General features: G+C 42.9%; 1 protein-coding gene across 1 annotated transcript; it reads left to right on the top strand.

Moving 5' to 3' along the window:
- The first annotated feature begins 1881 nt into the window (after positions 1–1881).
- LOC131690978 (CCAAT/enhancer-binding protein zeta) lies at positions 1882–5031 on the top strand. Its single transcript, XM_058977092.1, has 3 exons — positions 1882–3783; positions 3842–4091; positions 4149–5031. The coding sequence occupies exons 1-3, from the start codon at positions 1980–1982 to the stop codon at positions 5005–5007; spliced, it is 2913 nt and encodes a 970-aa protein (XP_058833075.1). The 5' UTR covers positions 1882–1979; the 3' UTR covers positions 5008–5031.
- Positions 5032–15434: the final 10403 nt, after the last annotated feature.

Consider the following 15434-nt stretch of genomic DNA (forward strand, 5'->3'; position numbering starts at 1 on the left):
AATTTATACAAAGCCGAGGCCAAGTGTTCTGCTCCGCTTCCCACTTTTTCTGTTCCGAGTTGGACATCTTCTCCCGCTCATCCATTTCAATTTCCTCTTTTTCACCTTTTTTGATATCTTTCAGCATATGCTATCGTTAAACTCGCTCCAACTATCTTGCGTTCCCATGTTCCTTAGAAATGCAGTTCCCGCTCAGTGCTCTCCGTTGCCTCAAATAGGTACTTATCATCCATATTGTCTTCTTCGTGTTCTGCAACCTTACATTATTACGTTTCTCCAAATATTGTCGGTGTGATTAAACTTTCAACTCGGCTAGTAACTTGTCTCGATCATCCGTTTCGAGTCATACGGCTGCCTCTTGACAAGCATTTCTGCTAGTTGATTCCACAACTTTCCTAGCGTTGAAGGTCGCGGTTGGTCCTTTTTCTGCAACCGTTGCGTAAACTCGTCACGTTCGTTGATTATGATAATCGACGAAGCAAGCTCACGAGCGGGCGTTACACACGGAGTGTTCGAGTAATTTTGGGCTTGTCAAAGATATCGTTAGATTTCGGGTGGACTTGAAACGGCTCATCTCCAGTGCCACGTTGGATGCGGAAATTTTCAGTTTTTCGGTGATGCCCCGATTTTTTGGATTTCCGGACGGAGGTCTGGTAGGCTGTCTATGTCTCGTGGTGATCTCTCCGCATATCGGTAGAATAAATTTATCCCCGGTCGACAGGCAGATATCGTTGATGACTAACTTAAACTCCTTCGTCGCATTCTTAGCGCTAGCATTCCTGGTTAATGACATGGCAGTTTTGGTGATATACATCGGTAAATTTTCAAAGCCCTAGAGCAGAAAATTGAGTAAACGAAGAAATTCCATCAAACCTGCTAATGTTACCTTGTCAGTATGCAATCTGATGGCTATCTTTACCCTGCGAAAAAGCTCAATCGTTCTAGCAATGTACCATTTCCTTGGCAATCTTGAACATTTTCTCTTCGACTGTCAGATCCAGCTCGTACAACAGTTTGGAATTAGATTTCTGCTAGTAAGCATCTATCATTACCTGCGGTAATTCAGTAGCTCCTCCCACGGCTGTGATCCGAAACAACGGCCGCAAAAGTTCCAGCTAGTTTACGTGCTCCGCTCTACTGTCGGTAGAATGATATTGATGGTTACAACAACCGGAGCTCTGTACTTCAATCCGTTCGCTTAAGTTAATTCGGTAATCCATTCTCGACCAGTTCCACATTTTCCATGATATGCACAATGGGGCTCTGCCAATAACCGGCGGACCACCACCATGCATTTTCAATACACGGACCGTCGTCGCGGGAATTTGGGATCTTACCCCACGCACGGCAACTTTTCCATTCCTCGTCAGATCCAAAACCAGCCTCAGTTATCACGTAGTCAGATTTGCCAATGTAAATAATAAAAAATGACAACTCATAAATTCACCGCACACTGAGAATAATTTCGAAAGCAAGTTCGAAAATTCTGCAATGCATATTTGCTTATAAAGTTTATAAAATTATAATCTGCCCTATAATTCTACAAAAACATTATAATTGTATAATATTTTATAATTTATTGAAAGTGGCACGCCCTAGCCTACAATACTACATTACAAGCTGGTGGAAAATAATAAACAAAGACGGCAAAAGTAAATGGGATTGTTTTCAACCAGGAAACATCATTAGTGTTCGTGAGACCGGTCGCAAAGAACTCAATTACCCACCCATCTTTTTTCCATCGGATTACCCCTCGAGGCCAGTGGATGGATAAATTTACACGATAAAATTTCTGAAGTACAGGTGGCGCTGTATAGTTACATGTGATGTCGTGACATTAAATCTTTTGGTGGTTAGTTCCACACAATTATCAAAACAAAACACTCTCCGCGCACATGTGAAACTGTGGTTATGTGCAGATTAGGTGCTGTAAAAATTCCTTAAAAATTTAAATAACTTGCTAGTTTCACAAGACAAGAATGGCCAATAATAAGTTTAAAGTGCAGAGTAAAAAGGTTTCAGAATTCAAAGTGCAAAATTCGTCGGCTAAGCAGCATACACAAAAGAAAAAGAAAATTGTTTTCACCGATGACGGTGAGCAACGGGAGGTTCCGGTGGACACAACGGTTCCAGCAAACGAACCAGATCAAGAGCAAAAAAATAACCGGAAAAAGAAGGGCGATAAGCGGTCACCGAAACTTCCACGGGACAATGCGGATACGCTTGAGAAGCGCTGGTATGAGCATTTTGACGGATATAATACAGTCGGCGAGCTAGTTGAGCTGAAGGATGCGGAAATTGCCGAGCTGCGGAAGCTTTGCCGAACGGCGTTCGAGGCGGAATGTCGTAATCTGATGAAGCAGAATCCACAGGATGCAAAGTGGTTGATGACGGCTCTGGAAAAGGGAACCTCGCGAGATCGGGCCAACGCGGGAGCGTTACTGGTTCAGACGAACCCGCTGTGTAACTTGCCGGCACTGGAAACGTTAGTCGGAATGGTGAAGTTGTCCAATAAAGGTCATCTAGATGTAATTGAAGTGTTGAGCGAACTGCTGCTTAATTCGATTATGCCTTCGTTTAGGAAGTTGATTTCTCTTCCGCTTCGAGGAGCAGACTGGAAGAACATTAAAAAGTTGGACATTGACAAGGCTTTACGGGATCGTATTTTCGCGTACTGGCACTTCGAGGATGCCCTGAGAGATGTTTATTTCGCGTTTCTGAACAACCTTTCGGCATTGATTCAGACGGGTCAGGATAACAGCAAAATGAAGGTGATTCAGTTCGCTTCTAAGTTGTTTACGATGATACCGGAAAAGGAGGCGTACCTTCTGTCGATGTTGGTCAACAAGTTAGGTGACCCGGGAAAAAAGGTTGCGGTCAAGGCCTTGTACCATTTGACCGAAGTGGTGAAACAACACTCGGCTATGTGTCCGGTGATTGTAACGGAAACGGAAAAACTGCTGTTTCGAAATAATATTTCACCAAGCGCTCAACACTATGGTCTAAGTTTTCTAGCTGCGATCAGCAATTATGGGGATTTCAGTTCCTGTGACAAGATGATAAACATTTGCTTCTCGTTCTTCAAAATACTAACGGAGAAGGGCGAGGTTAACTCGAGAACAATGCAGTCCATTTTGGCATGTCTTCGAAAGGCTATTGGGAACATCAAACGTGACGTGGACGTTGCCAATTTTGTGAAGCCCGAAGTTTTGAACACGGTTTATCGACTGATTCACTTGGCGGACATTTCCATTGCATGTCAGGGACTCTCGCTACTGCTGGAGATAACTGAATCGAGAGGACCGGAACAGAATCGATTCTACAATGCGCTTTATAGAAAACTGTTGGATCCTCGGTTGGCCACAATCGGACCCCGAATATCCAACATCGTTTTCTATATTCTGCATAGAGCCATTCAGAATGATCCCATCCCGGAGCGAGCGCAGGCTTTTATCAAACGACTGCTTCAGGTTGCCTTTTACTTTCCACCCGCGCGGGTTTGTGGAGTTCTTATCATCATCAATAAGGTTCTGCGAAAGCGCAAACATCTACACAAGGACGGTTGTGATCTGCCGTCCGGAAAGGAAAAGGTACAGGAAGACGAAACCGGTGTAGAAGAACACAAAGTCAAGACGGAAAGTAACCGCGAAGTCACTCAGTATGACTCGTTCCACAGAGCTCCTGAGTATGCCGGTGCAAAGTTCACCGTCAAGTATGAGCTTGCCCGATTCTTGGAATACTTTCATCCGACGGTTAGAAGTTTTGCACAAAGCATTATCGATAGTAAGTTAGCTTTGATGTTTAGGGGAAAAAAGTATTGTAATTGTTGCACTATTTTCAGATTCTGCCCTAACCTACTACGGTGACCCACTGAGAGACTTTTCGCTTGGACATTTTTTGGACCGGTTCGCATTCAAGAATCCGAAGAAACCAAAAACCGAGACGAATGCGGATGGGGAAGAGACGGCTCGGAAAAGGATATTGGGAGTAGCCCAGCGAAAGGGTGACTATGTGCCAAGTGGTTCGCGCGGACTACCCGTGCAGTCCCTGACTAGCGATCATTGCACCGAGGACGAGCGTTATATTTTCTAGTAAGCGTTAATGAAAGAGAAAATTATGCGGCATATTAATTTCTAATTTCTTCACAGTTTTCTTGAGCAAAAACGGGAAAAAATTCGGGCCGCCAAAGAGCTTGCTGAGGCGAAGAAAGCGGCGTCTGGAATTGTGGCGGATGATGATGTTTCGGACGCGGAATCGCTGGATGATGACGAGTTTGATTCGTACCTGGATCGTTTAGGTGTGGCGGGCGGTGCCGATAGCGCTGCTGATGTGGACCAGGAGGTGGACTTTATGAATGAATTCGAGCAGGATTTAACCAAGAAAGCGGGGAAGAAAAGTCGCAAAAATACTGCTAATGAGGATGATGACGATGAAGAATTTGGTGATTGGGATGATGCTGGGGATGTTGACGATGAGGATGAGGATGATGATGACGGCGACTTTGATGAAGATGAGTTCAGCGACGATGGTAGCATTTCGCTAGACGAGGGTGGAAGCGATGAAGAAGAGTTGAATAGCGAAGACGATGAAGAGCCACCGGTCAAATCAAAAGAAAAGAAACGAAAACTCGACACCAGTATGAATGACAAAGAGTTCCAAAAGAAATTGAAAACGAATGATTTCAACTCGCTGTTCGCCGCGGCTGATGATTTCTCGGATATGTTGGAGAAAAACGTCAACTCAAAGGATAAGTCTCACGGGACGTTGGGAGAAATCTTCAACAAGGATAATGCCTCCATGAAACAGATGGCTTGGGAGCAGTCGCGTTTTAGTGGGAAGAATCGAATGCAGAGTGGAAAGACGCGTTTTATTAGCAAGAAGCACGGATCATCCAGTGGTGGAGTAGATAAGAAGTTTACCAAAGGTGCTGGCAAAGGGAACAAGAAGAAACCATTCGCTAAATCTCTTAATGGTCGTAGTAAGGTTGGTGGTAAACGGAAGAAATAAATTTAGCTTTCCATGCTTAACGAATACTTGTTTCATTATAGTATTTCGGGTAATTTTCTTCTTCGAAATCCCTTTATGTCTAGCTTATGTACGATGTGCAAGCTAGGCTCGATGGTGGATACAACCGATGTTGTCATAAATCATATACACGTGGAACAACATCAGACGCTGATTGCTGCTTCAAACTGTTTTCAACAGAAGGGAATATAGTGTAATGACGAAGGGGAGGTCGATACTGAGCTGTGGTGACGATAGACGTGATGAATGCATTTAACAGCAGCAGCTGGGGAGCTATCGCCGCAGTGCTACTCAGAATGAGAGCCCCCAACTGTCTATGACGGACACTGAAAGCTACTTCCAGAGCGGAGAGCGAACGGACGAAGGGCAGAAGTCAATGCGAGTGACAGCGGGTGTTTCTCGGGGCTCCATTATCGGTTCAACTCTTTGGAATGGAATGTACGATGGGGTTTTAACATTGCGGCTGCCCAAGAAAGTGAAAATCGTGGGTTTCGTGGATGTGGGGTCAAGCTGCATATAGCTCACCACAAGACGGAGATGCATCTGCAAAGCGGTTCTGCGGATGCAGATCAAATTCGAAGGGCACGTGATGGCATCGAAACAGCGAGAAACGGTTTTGGTAGAGCAATAACCACTGGCAAACTCTGCCAGAGTAGGGCTAGATTCACAGCCGGGGACTAGTTGAATAGACCGCGATTAAGCACTGGATAGGCGATTAAGCACTGGATGCCAGGATGCCAGCAAACTGGACGCATTGCTTCCCCCGGAATTGCCGGACCGTTTACCCAAGAGAAATTTGGCGAAAACTATGAAGAGTCGGATCGGGAGAACTTATTTTGTCGGGGAACCCTTCCTCGTCGTAAGCTAGATTTACCGCTGGGGACTAGACTGAGTAGACCGCGACGGGACATCACCAGCCGCGGGTCGTCGTGGCATCAGCGAACCGGGCACCCTACTTCACCGGAATTGTCGAACTGACCTCGACATCTGGTTGGTTGTTTTGGTTTCGGGAGAACCTCTTTTAGCGGGGAATTCTCCGCCGGAGTAGGACAGGACATCGTGGGGACTAGATCGAGTAGTTCGCGAACAAGTCGGGAGTTCAACGAGTATATGGCGTTGAATGGTACGAGAAGGGAGTTACGGCGCTGAATGGCACAAGGAAGCCGAAGGACTCGGTAAATTAGACAATCTGAAGTTTACCGCTCTTAGTGCTCTTCGTTGAGAAAGAACACTAAGGGCCAATTTCTTCACCCTTGCTTAACTTTTAAATCAGGTTAATCAGTACGTTTAAACCTGGTTTAAGCGCTAAGCGAGGGTGAAGAAATCGACCCTAACTCTCGATCCACTGCTAGTTTTCCGACTCCCATGCAGAAATTGTGTGGATGGTGGAGAACAGGTGGTGTGTCGAGTTGCTGTAACCCTACTGAAGGAACTAACTACTAAGTAGTTGAATTAGAGTGGGATAGTGTCAACCCATGGCATGACTTCCCAGTTCGCATAGATAACCGTGGGATCACAAGAGCCGACTATGTACAACGAGTGGAAATAGCGGCCTGGAGTTGGGACTCAGTAACATGGAGGCATACAAAAACAAATGCGATTGGAGACGCAAGCGGAGCAAAGGCGGACGCGATTGCTTTTGCAAGGAGCGGTAAGCTGCAGAGATCACCGCCACCGATTACGCCATCGAGAGCCACAGCGACTACCAACAGCAGCTTAGTACAGAGTGAGCCACGGAAAAAACAACGTGATATGGGTTACTGAATCGAGTGTTCATCCCGAGATCAGACAGCGGCATCACTCAGAATGACTCACATCTTGGGAAGTCGTACTTGATGGAGGTGAGGAAAAAGATCGACGAGCTCTATGAGTTCGTGAAGGACAAGAACAATGTGCACACCAAGGTGAAGCAGCTAGTGACGAGTATTAAATCGGTCGGAACAGCTGATGAACGCGAGAGGTGAGCCGTTGGTGAGAGCTGACCGCAGAACACTCGACGGAAGAAACAGGCAACACCGAAGGGTCATCACTTTTATATACCTAACTAAACCGGAACGGACGAATTCCCTACTAACACTTCACTAGGCACAGGATTTCGGATGACGAACTACACTTGTTCACTGTCAGCGTTAAAAGAGGACCAGCCTCGATATATTTTTAGTTTTATCTCTAGTATTGATCGATTAATCGATCAATACACACTAAGTATTTATTATCCTATGTATAAGTTAATAATGCTCGATTTCGAACATTACACTGTTATTCTTTTTATTCCCTAAGTGGGATAGAAAGATACCGTTATACAACAGCTCTTCCCCCTTCAGTTAAATATTTAATCTAAACGAAACACGATTGAATTGATAATAATCAATTCTACTTGAACGAACAGACATTAATCCATTCTACATAAATGAATTGACATTAATCTATTCAACTATCAAAAAATTTAAATTATTTGTATACAAAATTCTGATCTATTTTACTTTTTCTAATTCTCTTCGATCGCCTAACTGGCGGTAATTCATTTTCACTTTTCCTTTTCTCTCCTCTTTTATCTTCATTTTCGGGGAATCCTCGAAAACCTTCGTCTGTATCGTCGCTAGCATATGCTGTTCCTGTCGTTCGAGCAGGAAAATGGATGTTCGGCCGGACCAGTAAGTCAGCATTAGTCGCCCTAAGTTGACTTCGATGGGCGTTGACCTGCACGTTTCCAATTTCCACCTGTAAAATATTTTTAGAAATCTGTCTTAGAAACGTCGCTTTTATCCATCGAGCAAAGTTATGAGGATTGTGGTTTTTGTACCACACCTCATCTCCTGCCATCAGATTATCCAAAGGATCTGCTACCTTAGCCGCAGATTTGTCCTTTGTAATAACCACATCATTTGGTAGTTCCTGTGGTACATGCTGTGTTAATTGTGTTAAGTAGTGTTTATAAGTCTTTTTTGGATTAATTAGGTCAAATAGTGTTTTAGGTGTAAAAGAGAAAATCTTCTCTGATGGAAATTGTCCATCACTTGTCGAGCAATTACGAAAATTAAACAAAAACAAGTTTATTTGGTCTTCCAAATCCAGCTCACAAACTTCTGGTTCAAGTAAGAACCTTTTTAAAACCTCTTTAACTGTCCTTACTAGTCTCTCCGCCTGGCCATTACTAGCAGGATTATACGGCGGACTTTTGAGAACTTTAATACCTTGCTTCTCCAGAAAATTAATAAAAGTATATGAGTTGAAAGGAGGACCACCGTCTGAAACTAAAACATCAGGCAACCCAAAGCAAGCAAAATATGCTACTAACTTTTTAAGAACTCTACCTGTGTCTGTACCCTTTTTCATCCACTCTATTTCCACCCACTTCGAGAAACTATCCACCATTAGGAGGAAAGTGTGGTGCTGGAAATGAAAGAAATCTATATGCACTCGACTAAAAGGCCTTGTAGTAGGAATCCATTTGGATTTAATGTTTTGTTTTGGTACTATCGCCATACCATTGCATGCATCACATCTTGCGACAAACTTTTCAATATCTCCATTTATACCAAACCAATATACAAATCGTCTCGCAAGTTGCTTCATTTTGACTATGCCCCCATGGTTGGCATGTAAAAGTTTTAATAGCTCGCTTTGTAAACAGTGCGGCACTACTACCCTGTCCTGATAAAGTAAGCACTCGTCACATAACTCCAAATCATGCTGATTGGAAAATATGCTGGAAAAGCGCTTGTCAATACGCTTAGGCCAACCTTGTTTCATATGGCTATAATCTGTTGCAGAAATTCATCATTCTTTGTCGCTGAAGCAATCCTGCGGTAATCAATTGGTAACTCTTGCCCAAAATTGATACTTTTAATATATTCTTTATCGTATTCTTTCGGAACCATCTGCTCCAATGGGAACCTCGAACAGAAATCCGCGTTTCCCATTTGAGTAGATGGTCTATATTTTATTTCAAAATTATAAATGGAGAGTTCTAATATGTATCGTTGTAATCTGGTTACATAAATTGAATGTTTGCCCTCTCTCCCAAATATTCCTACTAGGGGTTTATGATCTGTGTATACATAAAAAAAATTTCCATAAAGGAACTTGTGAAACTTTTTAATCGTGGACACCAAAGCTAGAGCTTCTAAATGTAAAATTGGGTAATTCTTTTGGGCTGCATTAAGAGAAAACGAAGCAAAACAAATCGGTTTTTCAACCTCGTTAATAATATGAGCAATTACTCCACCCAAACCATATCCGGAAGCATCAGAAACTATCACTATAGGCTTTGTAGGGTCATAAAACTCTAAAATGTTTGCCTTCAATAAAGATTGTTTGCTTTCCTCAAAAGCTTTGCTGCAATTTTCATCCCAAATAAACTTTACATTATTCTTCAGAAGATTGTATAAGAAATACAACTTCGAAGATAGATGAGGAATAAATTTGTTATAATAATTTATAAGTCCCAGAAATGATTTCAGCTCAGTCACATTTTTTGGAATTTTAGCGCATTGAATTGTAGCAATTTTGTCAGAACAAGGCAGTAACCCGTCTTTACTAATGATATGCCCTAGATATGGAAGCTCTGTAACAAAAAATTTACATTTGTCAAAATTTATTTTAATATTTGCCTCAGCAAGTCTTTTTAAAACTTCAAAAAGCTTCTGTTTACAATCTTCCACATTTTTACCCGCAATTAGCACATCGTCCAAATAGCAATATACATAATCTAAACCTTTCAAAACCTGGTCCATTACCTGCTGGAAAATGGACGCACTAGATGATGCCCCCTGTGGCAACCTGTTGTAAGTAAATAAACCCTTAACTGTATTTATAACTAGGAATTTTCTTGATCTTTTCGAAAGAGACAGTTGGGTATATGCACCTTCCAAATCTAAGGCACAAAAAACCTTACAACCTGCCAAACCAGCAAATAAATCTTGAGCTGTGGGTAATGGATAGGTATTTGGGACGATAACTTTATTTACAGAAACCTTGCAATCTATCACAAGTCTGATTTCATTGTTCTTTTTAGCAACTACAATTACTGGAGACGCCCACTTACTAGTTTGGATTGGGGTAATTACTTTTTCCCTCTCCAGTTTATCTAAATATTCTAAAACTTTATCCCTTAACCTATAGGGAACGTCATACGCTTTTTTAAAAATCGGCCTCTCTGATTTCAGATCCAAGTCTGCTTCATATCCCAAAATTGGCATAGAGAAATCTTTTTTAAATAAATGACCATATTTTTGTTTAATTTCAGCGACAATATTATCACTGTTGTTATCAGTCAGACTGTTTACCGATAAAAAATCTGAGAAAAATGTTCTCCAGTTTGGGATGAAAGCATCCAACCATGGTCTGCCAAAAAGAGGAATAAAATTATTTGTGCAATTTAGCACTAAAAGCTTCAAAATATTTTGTTTTCCCCTAAAGTCAACCCTGACTTTAACCTCTCCGACTATAACAAGTTTAGCACCATTGACAACTATCAATTGCTTAGAGGATTTATGTATAGGAATATCAAATTTCGCAAAATACAGTGTTTTACTAATTACAGAAACGGAGGAACCACAGTCAACCTCCATTTCCAAACTTTTATCTTCAACTCGTACCTTCACCAAACATGGTTCATTTAATTTGTTAATAGAAGTAACATTCATGCATTGTAATCCTAAGTTACCTTCGTCCATATCATCGGTATCGGATTCCTCAGTGCGCATCCTGTTCATCAGCTCCGCTATGTCTGCCTGATTGCTTCCTGATGTCCCTGGCTTCATTTGTTCAACTAATTTAACTGCGTCTTTTTTTAAATTTTTCAGTTTAAAGCATTTCTTTTTGAGATGACCTTTAACTCCGCAAAAATCGCAATGTCTATTCTCAAAAGCTTCTCGAAAATCTGCAGGTTTAAAATGGCTGTGCTGTTTCCATCGACCGTGTTGGTGAAACTTATTGAATCTGAAAGCCTTTTGTCCAGGTTGGGAGAACTGACGCGGCCTGAAACCCAGCCTATCCCTTACTGGAATCCTACCATCTTTCCTAGGGGATATTGCTTTATTTGCATTGTATACAGCTGCTAGCTTACTCATTGCCCTCCCCATCGGCTGCCCGTTGGACAACGAAACTAGCTTATGAATAGAATATGGCTCAGCAGCTAAACCCTGCGCATGGCTCTTCGCCGCCTCCCAGGTTTGAATAACTTTTTCAGCTGCCTCAAGGGTCTGCTCAGCCTCGCTCAGAATACGCTGTTTAAGCATCATATCCCTTAAACCAGCCAGCAACCGATCCCGGATGGCTGTTTCCTTAAAGGCTCCGTAATTACAGAGTTCGGCCTGCAGCTTGAGCGCTAGCAAAAAATCTTCAGCCGACTCGTCAGCGTTTTGAGTGCGCTGGTTGAAAGATATTCTCTGGCAAACCCCTGAAGCAGTCTTGTCCAACCGCATTTTGAGCTTTTCAACCATGGCAGTTAACGGTACGTCGGTTAAACTACCTGTTGGAAAAAGCAATTTCAGCTCTGAATAGACATACGGTCCAACCAGTGTGATAAAATGTGCCTTTCGATCGTTTTCTGGGATCTTATTGGCAATAAATAAAAATTCTAATCGCTCTACCCAATGGGTAAAAGAAGTTCCTTTCCTAAAAGGCTCCATTGTGGTCGAGAAAGATTGAGCCATCTTACTAATAAATGTCAAATCAAAATAACAATAAAAAAAATCACCAATAAATCAAATGCACAAAAACCAGGAAAAAGGAAAATTCGAAAAAAAATATTTAGACAAATATCACCAACAATAAATAAATTACCAACCTCTAATAAATTTGTAAAAAAATAAGCAAAATATCTGGCTGCACTGGATCGCAAAATTTTTTCGATATACATATATGATAAAAAACACTTCACTTTTTCGGACAATTTTTCGTTTTTTTTTCACAATATGGGCAAAAAATTGAAAATAACGGAGAAATCACGTTAGCCCAATCGAATAACAGAAGAAAAATGGAAAAAAAACTCACCCGATCAAATCCAGATCGTGTTGTTACCCTCAATTTTTATCCGTTCAATCCGATTTTGATTTTCCTTACTCTAGTCTCAGCACCAGCTAGCAATGGATGAGCGAATCTCCAACCGGTAAGCATGAAAAGAAAATCATAAATTGTATTAGTAATTGATTAAAACAAAAGCTTTTTTCACCTGAAAAACAATGAAAATAAAAGAACTTTTGTACAACTGCTTTACAATTGAAAGAAAAAAAATCACACAAAAGGAAAAGCTGGAGTAAAAGGCAATTTCACTCGCACAATAGCCTTGAAAAGCACGTGGTTTTCTATTAAACTTACAGTTTTCTAGATACCGATCTGCCAGCACTGTTAAATCCTCCGAATCTAACGCTGCAAGTCCAAGGGTTCCGTCACCTACTTCAATCCAGTCCTGGAAGGTTGAACTGCCGAATTTCACCAGAGAAAATGTCCGTCGTACCGGTCCGTCAAGCGAAACTTCCTTCCCGCTGGAGATCCACACTTCGGTCCGTTGAACACCTCGTCGCCACTTTTTATATACCTAACTAAACCGGAACGGACGAATTCCCTACTAACACTTCACTAGGCACAGGATTTCGGATGACGAACTACACTTGTTCACTGTCAGCGTTAAAAGAGGACCAGCCTCGATATATTTTTAGTTTTATCTCTAGTATTGATCGATTAATCGATCAATACACACTAAGTATTTATTATCCTATGTATAAGTTAATAATGCTCGATTTCGAACATTACACTGTTATTCTTTTTATTCCCTAAGTGGGATAGAAAGATACCGTTATACAACAATCACAATACTCGCTCGGAGAAAAAAAAAGTGAGGGACACGCCGGGGTTAGCAAGAGGACCCGCAGAAAGTAGAAGAGCGAGCTGGAAGGCACCAGCAACCAGAGGAACGTTTGGGAAGATCATGGCTGATGCATCGTGGGAAGCCAGCAGGTGTCGTAAAGGAAAAAACGTAAGCCTCCTCGTGAGAGGTACAAGGGCAATATACTGATCATCGAAGTGAGCGATAAGATGGCCCACGCCGCTCTTAAGAAAGTGAGAGGAGACCCAGAGCTGAAGGAGTTGGAAGAGAACGTTGTTAAAACGAGGCACACTCAGAAAGGTGAGATGATCTTCGAGCTGAAGAAGGATCCTTCCGTCAAGAGCTTGCCCTACCATGAACTCGTGCTAAATCCGTGGGCAGCGAAGCGAACGTGAGAGCTCTGTTGTACGAAGCCGTAGTTGAGTGCAAGGGTCTAGACGAGATAATGACGGTAGAAGAACTGATGGAGCAGTGCAAACTAGATGTAGCGGCGACTATTCGGATTTGGAAATCGTATGGAGGCACTCAAATGATGGCGATAGGGATCTTTAATTTGGAAAAATTGTGCCAGTTTTTCATATGTGTTGGTAGCGGGTGTCCTTACGAGTACACTCATATCATTCTTAAGCCTTAATTATTATTTTATGATCTTTAAATTTAAAAAAAAACCAAATTAAATTCAACCAGCAAACTGACAGTTGTCCTACTAAATGACGTATCTGCTAATATCTCGTCGCCTCATTGTTAACAGCACCCCACACAGCATCATCTGGTACTTTGTCAATCCGCTAGCAGCCTGCCATCCCAAGTTTAATCTGCAAACTATGGTAGATCTGATAAGGCAACCTATTGAGTCGTGCAAGTCTCATGGGTTTGGATGTGTTATTGTCCTAAAAGGAAACAAATTAAAAAATGTTTTTTTCAATAGTTTCGGGCCAAAAAATTGAAAAAGGACTGAGATATTAACTCACGGTACTAATCTGCATCAGAATATGCCTTAACCCGCACACCCCTAAAGATCCCTATTCGACTACCGGTGGCCGTTGTCAACAAGCTAGCGGAGATCGGCAAGATAAAAGGCGCATGGCCGGTGTACTCGATGAGAATCGCTTCGCGAATTACCAAGCAGATGGTGCGATGCTTCAGGTGCTTTGACCACGACATCATGCGAGGAAGTGCAACGGCCCGGACTGGTCTGCATTGTGTAGAAAATGCGGAGAAAAGGGGCACATTATTACATAGACTGCACGATGCAACAAAGGTGCATGATCTACAAACTGAAGGACGGAAACGCCCACACGAAGTGCGGCTTCAAATGTCCCTGCATATAAAAGCCGTCGGCCACTTTCATACTGGCGAGCGAGTGCTTAAGAGGTGTTTCAGTTAAGTGAGTTGAACAGAGCGACCAAACCTTAACGCCATTCAGGTAATCAGATCGATAGGCCATCTTGACGCCTACTCGAATTCCACAATACATCCAGTAACTCTGGGATTGCTCTCCACTCACAGGACCTTTTGGTACTTACCATAATTTGGCATTCCCGGAAGTTGCGAACTCCCGTAGACACACCGCACACGCATCGGCCTGGGTGACTTGACGGCCACCTACGTCTAACCGTAAAGGACCAGCTTTCAGTTCTCTGATCATCAACGAAAATCAGGGACAAAGACTCGGGAAAAGGCCCTAATTACCAAGGAGAGCCACCTTTCTCGGTCTGGCAAAAGTCGGTCTCGTCCGTCGCCAACGAAGGAAGCGCCTGTTGGACACCTTGCCCAGAACGCCTTTCTGGGACCGCCATTTTACCCACCACCCCAGCATCTAACCATACAGCCTAGGAACCAGCTATCGCCATCTTGCACGAGGTCACCTCGCAACAATTCCCGATTCGAAGACGATCAGCGAGCGCTTGCCGGTTCATCTAGCTGCCAACAAACCACCAGTCAAACCCATAGCATTACACGAACATCACACCATAAAAGACAGACGTTAAGAAGGTTGAGTGTTTTTATAACAAAATATCCGCGAAATCCCTCCAGTTTGCCCAGTAGCGCGCCGACCCTGCGACTAGGTCCGAGTCACGTGCTGCTGAAGCTTGTCGGGTGAACCTTAAGTTACAAATGTTGGAGATAACCCAGTCTAATCTCGATCATTGCGACATTGCACAGCAACTGTTATGGCAGTCGACAACAGAAACAAAGTGCGACGTTGCAGTTATTGCAGAGCCGTATCGTGTTCCTCCCGGTAACGCTAACTGGGTAGTGGATAGTGCAGGATGGCGGCAATTCAAGTGATGGGCGGTTTCCCTTTCCAAGAGGTGGCGGAAAGCACATACGAAGGCTTCGTGATCGCCGGGATCAACTGCGTATACGTATGTAGCTGTTATTCTTCCCCACGGTGGACACCAGAGCAGTACAATCGGATGCCGGGCGCACTAACCGACTCGTTAGTCGGACGAACGCCGGCTGTTATAGGAGGAGATTTTAACGCTTGGGCCGTGGAGTGGGGTAGCAGGCAACGCAAGAAGTTACACCACGTTCCGCTAGCACATTCCGTAAAGACGGTCGGGAATCCATCATC

The sequence above is a fragment of the Topomyia yanbarensis genome, chromosome 3 (genome assembly GCF_030247195.1).
Source record: "Topomyia yanbarensis strain Yona2022 chromosome 3, ASM3024719v1, whole genome shotgun sequence".
Taxonomy (NCBI): Eukaryota; Metazoa; Arthropoda; class Insecta; order Diptera; family Culicidae; genus Topomyia; species Topomyia yanbarensis.